Below are 12,329 nucleotides of genomic sequence, written 5' to 3'. Positions count from 1 at the left end.
AGGTCGGTCTGTTTCCTATCTCTATTTTGGTCATAAAAAGTTTTCCCGGGCCCAATCCGCGTCCTCCCTCTCAAAAATATATTGTATTATACTGTTCTTTTGAATAGACTAAAAATGGCTAGGTCGTAGAAAAGATGTCACGGGACCTAAGGCTTGCCCCCCCCTACTAATATCCTTTTGAATCATAAGGGCCAAAATTTGCAAACAATTAGAACCACAGCGCGATGATATCAGCACTGATGCAGGGGAAAATGAGCAACAACCACTTGATTAGAAAGAATAACAAAGACTCTATTTATATAGATGTTTTTATTCTTTCTTGAAAGAATAAGTCAAACAACATTTTCCACAGTATTGTCTATCGAAATGTTGAGCCATAAATACACCAGCACCGCAAGATTCACTTGGACATTCTTTACGTAATCGGGTGATTTTACCATTATCGTCGATTTTGTAGTATTTGAGGACAGCGAGCTTGACCTGTGAGATGAAAAACAATTAAATATTTAGAATCTTAGATAAAGGCAAATTATAATTGATTAGAACAACTACTGTGCCATCAGACATCTAAGGAAGGGCTAGAATACATCCATGAAATATGTGGGTTACACATTCTCTCAGTGGAAACTGCGAATTAGAATAAAATTCATCAGCTGGCACTTTTTTCAGACCAAGGCTTGGAATATTTAGCTTGTTATGAACAACTTACCTTCTTTCTCTTGTGCTTGATCTTTTTTGGTGTAGTGTAATTCTTCTTCTTTCTTTTCTTACCACCACCTCTCAATCGAAGTACCAAATGAAGAGTTGACTCCTTTTGGATATTGTAGTCGCTCAACGTACGTCCATCTTCCAATTGTTTACCAGCGAAGATAAGACGTTGTTGATCTGGTGGGATTCCTAAGGTTGAAAACAAAACTTGTCAATAATTTGATAGAAACTGGCATAAGATTGCTCAATTTTTTCAGTCTTAGGCCTAAATCTGCAACCCGTGCCCTTGTTTTTGACACACCTAAAAAAGGCTTAAATGTTTTGACCACTAATGAAAATTTTTTATGTCCACGATTGTGTTGTATTACCATCTTTTTAAATTTCTATGGAATTTTGACATATACAAACAGCAAATATATTCTCAAACAATTTTCGAGAAAGTGAAAATTCTCAAGGGAGTCAAATTTACCAGATTGCCTTAGGAAGAAACACAAGTAAAAGCATGAACATATAAACGACTGGACATCTATCTTTCATTGTTTCTTTGAAGCGAGCTTCGTTGCCGCCTGTATTTCAGAATTGGTATAAAAAATCCAACAATATTCCGTCATAATTTTATTTCTTTGAATTGTTTAGGTGAAATGATTGATAGAGCTTGAACATTACTCCTAAAGCACAAAAAAAATTTATTTCAAATTTTTTCACGAGTTAGCAATATATTTTATCAACATTTTCAACTCTGAAATGCAGAATTTCAACTGCGTGTATACTTTTGAATACCTTTTGTCACTCCAATAATTTTTTTATGACTTGAAAAAAATAGCTTGCCAAAGTTGAGAGCCTGTCTCATAAGAATATCGAAATTAGAATGTGACACTCTCTAAAATTATTAGACACTTTTAAGTCAAAATTTGGAAATATTAGTCGGAGTTTTGACAAGCTGACGATAATTTTGTTTCTGTTATCTTTGTTATGATATAGATAAAAGACTTGAAAAAAGTAGAACAACACAGGCTTTTGTCGAAGTTTTGACGTTGTTAGCAAGGTATTCCCAAGAGGTATATCATCAAAATTTATTGTTTCATTTGATAATTTTAACGAGGCGGCAACGAAGCTAGCAGTGTTATCTTCAAAAATACAAAGGAAATGGATGTCCAGTCGTTTATATGTTCATAGTAAAAGTAACACTGGAAATATTTTGTACCTTCTTTATCTTGGATTTTGGCTTTAACATTGTCGATAGTGTCACTGGGCTCGACCTAAAACAATAAAGTCCCATTATATTGACGTGAAAAAATTCCTTTAATAAATGATTAGTCCTAGAAATACTGTTGTTATTCTGAAGTAGATTAACTCCACTATGGTCAGTAAACAGAACTTCCAAATGATTAATATCAACTGGAACCGAGACAAATTCTACTTTCCTTTTCCATTCAAACTTTTTTATCTAATTTCACTTTCTTCACTAAAAAGAATCTTATCTGAATTTAACTGATCTGCTCTTTCATAATAAGTTAACTTATTCTTCCCTCTGAAATTGTAAGAATCCTTTTACCCTAGAAGCAAAATATTATTTCACCAACAGGAAAAGGAACTTAGAATAGAGTTTTTCATACAACCCGCGCGAGTGATTCAGAACCACTTCGAAATAGAGTAACTCAGACCAAGACATGTTTTCTCAGCAATTGCCGCAATTTAATCATTATATCATACGGTAATTCCAATTTTCATCATTGAAAAACAATGTGCTAGACTAATTCCTCGGACAAGCTTTGAATTGATTACATTACTAAATGAGTAGTTTGCTTAAAATACTGGAAAATTTGAAATCTAAACAGGCTAAAAGTGCTAAATATGTAACTACTCAACTAACTTAAGTCGGGACCTCAAATCTCTCTAAAGCCAAGACCAATTTTATTTGTTGTTCTACGGGCAGATTGTTAGCAAAATACGAGCCAGTCGGTTGGTAAAATAAAACTAAGATTTTCATTAATCAAGGAAAGTAATTAGGCTTTAATTAATATTTTCAAATAATCTTGGTCGAAAATTCATCACTCATCTTTGATGGAGTTTGTAATAAAATCTTTTGTGCATAGAATTCATGATTCTAGATTCTTTTCAACTTTTTTTTTAATGTAAATTTTATAAATAAGTAGTATTAGAAATCCTTGGCATGGAAAATTTAATATCAATTTTTTGTTTGCATTAAATGCTGGGTCAGTCGTGCCCGCAGAACAACAAATGAAATTGGTCTCGCCTAGAGAAAATAATAAGAAAAATAAACCAGATTAAAAACCATTCAGATATTTGCCGCACGCGTTAATCATTTAAATCATACGGTAATTCCAATTATCATCATCAGGTTTTCTATCTATAAAATTGTCTAGAATAAGGAAAACACAATCAGTCTGTGCCACTAACTTGATCGGGAAATTAACTGACACCCAAACAGATAATGAACGGTTAAGAGTTATGACTTCAGATCAGGAAGAAGCGGGAGAAAAAGTTGAAAATAAGGAAAACTTAATCGAGTTAAAACTCACCGTTTGGGAATTTTTTGAATTTTTTTCACAATTTAACAAGATTTCTACGGTAAGGTCTTGTTTTTCTTTCAGTAAAATACCTTTTAAAACTTAATGCTTTTTCACCTCCAAAAGGTTTCAACTCTCGCCGGTCATCGTACAATTTTACCAAAGATTCAGTCAATTTCCATCTTCCCAAACGAGCAGAAAAATTTTTAAGTTTTGCCTGTGGCACAGACTGACATTGCAACGAGAAAAACGACGCTAAAACCATTCAGGTATTTGCCGCACGCGTTAATCATTCAAGTCATACGGTAATTCCAATTTTCATCATCAGGTTTTCTATCTATTGAACTGGCTAGAATAAGGAAAACACATATAAAAGAGAAAAATAATCCAATGTAAGTGATAAAACCATTCAGGTATTTGCCGCACGCGTTAATCATCTAAGTCATACGGTAATTCCAATTTTCATCATCAGGTTTTCTATCTATAGAACTGTCTAGAATAAGGAAACACATATAAAAGAGAAAAACAATCCAATGTAAGTGATAAAACCATTCAGGTATTTGCCGCACGCGTTAATCATTGAAGTCATACGGTAATTCCAATTTTCATCATCTGGTTTTTATGTTACAGTTTAAATCCTTAGCTTTGAATGACATACAAGACAACTAAGTTTCTTAGGCTCATGGGGCAAAGTGATCCAAAATAAAAGAATTAAAACACACTGTTGAACTACTAATGTAACCATCAGACATCTAAGGAAGGGCTAGAATACATCTGTGAAATATGTGGGTTACACATTCTCTCAGTGGAAACTGCGAATTAGAATAAAATTCATCACATGGTTACACTATATGGATTAAAGTTCTCAATTTTAACCATTTAAAGCTCTTGATTGTTGAAAATTGCATATCTTGTGGTTGAGCTCATTTGAAAAATTGTGTTTGCGGATGATAACAACCAAATCCATGAAATTTAGATCCCACAAAAATTAATCCCATTGAAGTACTTGATAAAGAAATCAAATGTAAAGGGTCCTTTTCAGACAAATGCCTCATTGACATCAAGTTATGTATCAGGCTCGTCATCTGTGTCATCACCAAAGGAACAAGAAAATACACATAGAAAAGACTACATAGAATAACTGAGTAAGATTTATCAAGTTTTCATGAATCAGGTTTAATAAACTGACTCTCTGTGACTCTTGCTAACTTATCAGCCATCCTGTTAAGCATAGCAATGAACACACAAAATGACTGACAAAATTACTTTCAGATTAGATGCAAATATAACTATAAGGGACTATAATAAGGGACTGCTATAAGAAACTCTGTGCAACTTTGGCCATTTTAATTTACATCAGCATTCAGCTATTTTCAACGCAAATGCTGAGGTAAATTTAGCTTGTCTTGACATGAAGGTGCTTAATGTACTGTAAAACCCAGAATTGAACTGAATTAAAAAAAGCTGTACTAATTTTTCAGACAAATGCCTCATTAACATCATAAATTCAGGCTCGTCATCTTTGTCATCATAAAAATGTTCTCACATTGAACTTATGGATACATTAATGTTGTAAATATGAAAGATAAAGGTAATATAGAAATGAACCTGAACATTGATATCTTTTCATACCTCTAATGTAATGGTCTTGCCAGTCAGCGTCTTTACAAAGATCTGCATGATGGCGTCCTAGACCCCTACAAAAGAAGCAAATCGAAATTGGTAAAGAATTCATTAGTTTTGGGCTAGAAAAGAGATCATGGTTCATGGTTTAGAGCACTCACCTGGTAGGTTTACTGCTGTTTGTTACTGAAAGGACTGATTTATAAAAACTCGCGTGTAAAATATCTTCGCAGTGACTGGGGCGAGAAACACTAGCAAGGGGGTCTGTGAAAAAATATATGTATTAAAAAGATAGATTCTTGGATCGTCACTAGGCTTAAAGTGATAAATAAGAACAAAAATATTGTTTTTAATTCGAATTTGAATTGAAGTTGATTGCTTTTATAAATAATGAGAATATTTCTTTTATACTTATGGATTTTTTCCCCCCCCTGGATTAAAGCAATTTCAGGCTTGAAAAGAAATATTAAAAATGGTAGACTCTAGCAGCGTAGAAATTATGCGGCGGTAAAAATTGGTACATGTGGTTTATTTTTCTGACCAGCTGACTTGACAACTTGCTGTTTTATGGACATAAGATTCTTAAGGTTATGTAAGTTTTGTCTACTTGTTTCCCATATTGAGCATTTTTATTCAAACTTACTTTGATTTATCAATGCCCTTGTGGCCCCTGTTATACTTCTAGTTCTATTGAATTATCACATTACATTACGTACATTTTCGTGATTTTAAACATAAAGGATAAAATAAAATAAAAAGTTAAAAACATTAGCGCAAGATGTTCTAAGACGCTGGTAAATGTGGAAAGCACAAGAGTAGGTGTAGACTCAAATATCAAAGTGTAAGAGTGAGCTGGGACGAGACGATGACATGCCAAGCTAAGCTAAGTAGAACAGTCGGGTGTTTAAGATATAAACTGCAATTATTGCTCTTTTCGGAAATTATTGCCGAAAACGGCAATTTTTTCAACAATGAAATGCTGAATCAGCAGAAAAATATAAAAGTAAATAAATGAAAATTGCCGTTTTCGGCAATTATTGCCGTTTTTGGAAATAAAAGTTGATTTTATTATTGAACACGTGGTATTTGACACCCTTGCGATAAGTAGGCCCACTGTGCCTCATTTAGTTTTGTTTTCAACTGGTTTTTGTTGGAAATGCAGATAGCAAAATCGAGTCATATGTAAACAAATTTACAACGGGGGTTTTGTTATCTCTTTCTGGCTGTGTTTCGGCATCGATGCAGGATCTTTTAACATATTATTTTAGAACTTGTCATGTTATTGAGCAACGAAAAATTGAAAAAATCACTTTTAAAAATCCGAAAAACCTTTTTCTCTATGCAATTTTACTATTTTCAAACACCTCTGACATCTTTGCCCTTAAAAGGACAACACATTTTGCTGATTCAGCATTTCATCGTTAAAAAAATTGCCGTTTTCGGCAATAATTTCCGGAAGAGACAAAAAGGACTAGCTCAGGATAGAAAAAAGTAAAAATCAAATAGAAATAAAAAATTCCACAAGTTAGAATTCGTAGTTTGAAATGCTAAGGCTAAATTTATCAGGGTCTTCTTCATTGACGATATGGGTGTTGGTAAGGCATTCCACAACCTAATTGTTGAGGGGACATAGCTGTATTCATATGACTGGATTCGTGCATTTATTGGTATCATTTTTACGTTAGCGGTACGAGCACGACATACAAGAGAAGATAAACAAGCAATTCGACTGTGTAGAATCTTATGCATGTAGTTCAGTTTAGTTTCAAGCCGTCTTTGCTGGAGGGTCTTAAGGTTAAGATTACAAATCATGGTGGTTGGACTACTGGAATATCTCCAATCATTACATATAAATCTGGATGCCTTGCGTTGGACAATTTCTAATTGGTTGATGTTTGCTGAAGTATGAGGATCCCAGACAACTGATGCGTATTCAAGAATCGGCCTCACATAGGTACGATAAGCTTGGAGCTTGATTACTTGGTTACATGTACGCAGGTTACGCTGGAGGAAGCATCTGATTTGGTTGGCTTTTTTCGAGGTGTAGTTGACATGGGTATTCCAAGATAACTTTTTGTGTATAAATACGCTGAGGTATTTTTCTGAGTCAACAAGCTCAAGGATCTGGTTATGCATGGAATAGTCAGATAGGATGATCTTGCGCTTATTGGTGACTCTGAGGACCTTGCATTTGTCTGGATTGAATTCCATGGACCAATGCTTTTCCCACTCAATCAGATTATTTAGATCATGTTGAAGTTGATAAGCGTCATTGACTGATTCAATTTTTCTGTATAATAGAGCATCATCCGCAAAAAGACAAATTTGAGAGTTCACACACAATGGTAGATCGTTTATGTATACTAGAAATAGTAGTGGTCCCAATACTGTCCCTTGGGGAACACCAGATAATACCATGGCTTTGTCTGAGCTCTTGCTGCTAACAACTACAGTTTGCGTTCGTTCTGTTTGCAAGGTAATTTCTAATCCAGGAGAGAGTATTACCTCTTATTCCGTAGTGATCAAGCTTAATGCACAGTTTGTCATGGTCTACCTTGTCAAATGCTTTGGAAAAATCAAGCAAGATGGAATCGATTTGACTTCCCTCATTAAGCGATTTTGCAAGGTCATTAATGGTGAGTAAAAGCTGAGATTCACATGAACGATTTTTTCCGAAAGCCATGTTGCGTATCAGTTAGTATGTTGTTTTTATCAAGGTGGGAGATGATATTACTGTGAAGAATATGCTCAAATATCTTGCATGATACTGATGTTAGGCTTATAGGCCTGTAGTTTTCAGCTTTGGCTCGGTCTGTTTTCCCTGGTTTGAAGACTGGGGCAACCAAGGTATGACGCCAGTCCTTTGGAGTCATTGACTGCAGCATGGATGCCTGCATTACCAATGTTAGTCCAGGTGCAATTTCATTACCAAGCTCCTTTAGGAATTTAGAGGAGACATTGTCTGGACCATATGCTTTGTTTGGGTTGAGATTTTTCAAAAGTTTCTTGACTCCTGCTATATTGATAGTTATGTCTGGCATAGTTATGCAACGTTGACCAATGAGTGGAGGGATGCGTCCATCTGGTTTAGAAAAAACACTGGAGAATTGATGGTTCAGTATGTCTGCTTTCTTTTTGTCATCAATGTGGATGTGACCCTTATCATTTAGAGGGGCAACACCATCATTATCACACTTACAAGATTTTATAAATGTAAACAGTTTTTTGGGATTGTTGTTCTCTCCGGGATCAACACATTTCACTACGTAATTGTTAAATGCTGCTCTACAGGTTTTCCTTGATTTGACGGTGAGTACTTTAAATTTTTTCCAGTCTTCTTGTCTATTTGTTCGTTTAGCACGTTTATAAGCTCTTTTTTTCCTTCTGCAAAGTCTTTTGCATTTGGTTGTGATCCATGGTTGCGTATATCGAGGTGAAGTTGTTTTTGAAGGAACAAAACTCATTGAAGAATCGACAAGCATTTTGAAACTAGACCATAGTTGATCACACTCCATAGGTTTACCTTCCTTTTAATAGATTTTGATCTCTTTGGATGACAATATCAACCATCACAGCTGTTTCGTGATCACTGAGACCAGGATGAGGGATGCAGTTGTTTACAAATGATGGTCGATTAGTGGCGATAATGTCAAGTATATTATTAACTCGGGTTGGGAACAAAACAATTTGCTCAAGGCAGCATTGGTTAAAGGTTTCTAAAAACGATTCATTGATATCTTTCTTGTAATTATGATCAATGATGGCATTGTTTACCCAGTCAATATCCGGAAGGTTGGTATCACCACTAATCCATAAAGGGCAGTTTTTAAAGGAAGAGTTTAGAGATTTGATTTCTTCACAGATGAATGTTGTTTCACCAATTTTCGATTTTGGAGGTCTGTAGCATGCTGCTATGATGACTGGTCTCTGGTGTATTTGAACCTTGATTGCAATAAATTTACATTTTTTGGATTTCTTCACTTCCTCAATGACCAGGTCTTTCTTTGCAATGATTATCACACCGCCTTTTGCATCGTCTCTATCACGTCTATAACATTTGTATGTTGGTGGAATGAATTCAGAGTCCTTGATGCTACTGTCAAGATGAGTTTCGCTACCAATAACAATATCAACATTGTCCTCAAACAGAGCCTGTTCTATTTGCTCTTTTTTCCCCAAACACTTTGAAAGTTTATGCACATCAGTTTAAGTTGTGTTGGAGTTCTTTTAGGAATACCTCTTTGTGGAGATAGGTTAGAGTCAGTTGATGAATCAAGTGAGCTATCAAAAAGTGATGGGTTGATGTTTTTCACTCCACAGTTGCAGCATTCCCATTCCAGATCATTGTTTGTCTGATAGATATCATACATTACACTGTTCATTTGGATGCAGTATGCATGGAACCAGCGATTACATGTGTCACAGGCAATTGCATTTTGTCCCCATCTGACAGCTGAAGAACATTCACCACAGGGACAGGTGGGCCAGGATTGATCTCGACTTGACCACTCAAGACTAGTAGCAAGTCTATCAATCATATCTATCATATCTATCTATCTATCATACTTGTTCTACAACCCGGGCATGGCTTAGTAGGCGAGGGCCGGAAATTTTCCGGTCTTACTTGGCGATTTTTTTACAAATTGCGATTAAATTAAATTGGATCACTCTGTTAGAGCTTTTTAGTGTGGGCGGCCGAGTGCTTGAAGTACCATACCAAAGCGAATAAAATCTAATACAATTAAATCAATCAAACGTAAACAAACAAGCGAACGTAATGGAATACAATCGAATGTAATCGAAGCAATCGAACAGCAAATCCAGGGTAATATTCGATTGCAATTCAATTGCGTTCGACAATCAAATTTCAATTGCATTCGATTGATTCGGCGTTCGATTCGTTCGATTGACACCGTCTGGTCGAATGGATGATGATACTTTTTAACACTGGACAATCTCAACACCGAACTCTGGGTGGTGCGCATTATTTTTGTAACACATGTGTCCGGTGTCCAGAAGTTTGAAAAATTAACACCAGACAAAACTTTTCCGGTGTGGCTGAGGGATAGTTTTTGGTACCAGACAAAAAACCAGACTTCCCATTGGTCGGCAGGGTCTCGTACCTGACCTAGGCTATATGTTGGTGGGGATGTTTTTGGGGCCAGGTTTTCGAAGGCAAAATATAGTTCTCACACCCCCCCCCCCCACTTTATAAAAAGGGGTGACAAACAAAGGGGGATAGACTTTAATCTTAAAAAATTTATAATAGCAGATAGGTAACCATTTGAATTCACTCAAAAAATTTAAAATCTCTATTCCCACAAAAGTCAACACAAAAATTACTGTAACTTGGTCTAATTTCGACATCCCTTATCTAATTCCAATACCCTTTTTATCAGCTGAAATTGATAGAAAGGTCAAAACTATTTTTCTTTGCTTAGTGTTCAGGGAGGAATAATCCTTTTTCAATCAGTGATTCACACTTTCCAGTTGGGTGTTTAAGATAAAAACGGCAATTTTTTCAACGATGAAATGCTGAATCAGCAAAATGTGTTGTCCGTTTAAGGGCAAAGATGTCAGAGGTGTTTGAAAATAGTAAAATTGCATTGAGAAAAAGGTTTTTCGGATTTTTAAAAGTGATTTTTTAAATTTTTCGTTGCTCAATAACATGAAAAGTTCTAAAATGATATGTTAAAAGATCCTGCATCGATGCCGAAACACAGCCAGAAAAAGATAACAAAACCCCTGTTGTAAATTTGTTTACATATGACTCTATTTTGCTATCTGCATTTCCAACAAAAAGCAGTTGAAAATATAGGATTTTATATTATATATATCTTTCTCTTGTTCTTTTAGATTAGCATTCATAGTTATAAATAAAACATATGAATAAGATATTCTTCATGCTAATCTTACACTGATATGGTTGAATTGCAATGTCCCGTACCTGGTTGTGAGTACCAAACACCAGCGGGCTCATCTGAAACTGTGGCATGCACCTTGCTGTCGGCCCACAGTACAATCCACATGGGTGGTGGCCGTGCCCGCATCCCTTCTGGACCGAAATTGGATAGACCGAAAGTCGATAGTGGATTGAACCAGGAAGAATGGAACCTATTTCTTCGTCGTTGGGAAGCATTTGTTATTGGATCTGGCCTCGAAGCAAATAACTGTTCCACTCAGCTGTTCCAATGTGCGAGCCAATCCCTTGGGGATAGTTTACTGCGTTCGAATCCTGGAATCATGAATCGCCCTACCAACGAGCTATTAGAATCAATGAAATCATTAGCTGTCGTAGCTGTTGCTACCTGTGTTACGAGAACTGAACTTATGAACATGCATCAGGAACGCGACGAACAATTTCGCATTTTCTCCTCACGGGTTAGAGGAAAGGCAGAGACCTGTAATTACAAAACTAGATGTACTTGCGATAACACAATTGACTTTACAGACTCTATTATAAGAGATGTTCTAATTGCGGGTATCGAAGATTCTGACATCAGACGGGAAGTTCTTGGTATTGCAAATATTCTCGAAACTTCTATAAATGACATTATTGCCCTTGTAGAGAGCAAGGAGATGGCACGGGATGCACTGCCATCCTCAGTCGGGAACGTGTCCTCGTCAACATATCGTCGACATAAGCCAAAGCAGACTGAGGCTACTCACGCTGAAACACCTATTCCATGTCCTGGTTGTAGGAAGCCGTACCTGCGTTTCACGGAGGGCAGGACAGGACGAAACAGAAAGCCACACAAGATGTGTATCGACTGCTATCGAGCTAAACGTCGCCAAGAGAGATCTGACACCAACCAACAGCCTCAACCTGGAGCATCCAATAGCGAGATAAGCACCGTCCCTATGTTTTCCCAAGTGACTGGAATATCTATGCAACCAGATGTCACCAAATCTTCTAGAGCCACTCAGAATGCCATTTCGTTGCCTCACAACATCTTCTCCAAAGGGCAATGGCGCAAATCAAGATTCAAGGAACATCCTAGGGTAGAACTCTTATTGTCCGTTTTGTCTTCTGACTATAAACAATTCGGCAAAAGATGCCCTAGTATTGCCCCATCTAAGATAATGGCACTTGCTGACACGGGTGCGCAATCATGTTTATGGTCAATGGATGAGTTTGAATCGCTTGGGTTTACCAAGGATGACCTGATTCCGGTCAGCATCAACCTCATGGCAGCCAATAAGTCTCCTATTAAAGTCGAGGGGGCTGCACGTGTTCGTCTGGAGGGTACTGCATATGATGGCTCAAAACGGTTGTGTGCTACAATGGTCTACATCAGCAGACAAGCCCAAGGATTTTACCTTTCGCTGGAGAACATGATGGACCTTGGAATTGTACCTAAGGACTTTCCTGCCATCAAACCCTCGTCTACTGTTCACCCTACCAATGCAGTGGTTGAAGACCTCATTCCAGAGGAGTCATGTTCCTGTCCTACTCGCACCACCATC

General features: G+C 36.7%; 1 protein-coding gene across 1 annotated transcript; it reads right to left on the bottom strand.

Moving 5' to 3' along the window:
- Window positions 1-292: 292 nt before the first annotated feature.
- Window positions 293-5,124, bottom strand: LOC136823954 (ubiquitin-ribosomal protein eS31 fusion protein). The gene is made up of 5 exons (XM_067080111.1): window positions 5,024-5,124; window positions 4,872-4,936; window positions 1,913-1,967; window positions 710-897; window positions 293-480 (listed from the first exon to the last, which is right to left on the bottom strand). The coding sequence occupies exons 2-5, from the start codon at window positions 4,917-4,919 to the stop codon at window positions 310-312; spliced, it is 462 nt and encodes a 153-aa protein (XP_066936212.1). The 5' UTR covers window positions 4,920-4,936; window positions 5,024-5,124; the 3' UTR covers window positions 293-309.
- Window positions 5,125-12,329: the final 7,205 nt, after the last annotated feature.

Source organism: Clytia hemisphaerica, unplaced genomic scaffold, assembly GCF_902728285.1.
Source record: "Clytia hemisphaerica strain Z4C2 unplaced genomic scaffold, Clytia hemisphaerica genome assembly, whole genome shotgun sequence".
NCBI classification, from domain to species: domain Eukaryota; kingdom Metazoa; phylum Cnidaria; class Hydrozoa; order Leptothecata; family Clytiidae; genus Clytia; species Clytia hemisphaerica.
This window is presented reverse-complemented; position numbering and strand designations above follow the sequence as displayed.

Excerpts from the sequence above, each read along its gene's own strand:
- LOC136823954 (XM_067080111.1), bottom strand. The coding sequence starts at position 4,919 with ATGCAGATCTTTGTAAAGACGCTGACTGGCAAGACCATTACATTAGAG. Across the intron at positions 898-1,912 it reads CAAAATCCAAGATAAAGAAG|GAATCCCACCAGATCAACAA; the intron begins GTACAAAATATT and ends TTTCAACCTTAG. Across the intron at positions 481-709 it reads TCAAGCACAAGAGAAAGAAG|GTCAAGCTCGCTGTCCTCAA; the intron begins GTAAGTTGTTCA and ends TTCATCTCACAG.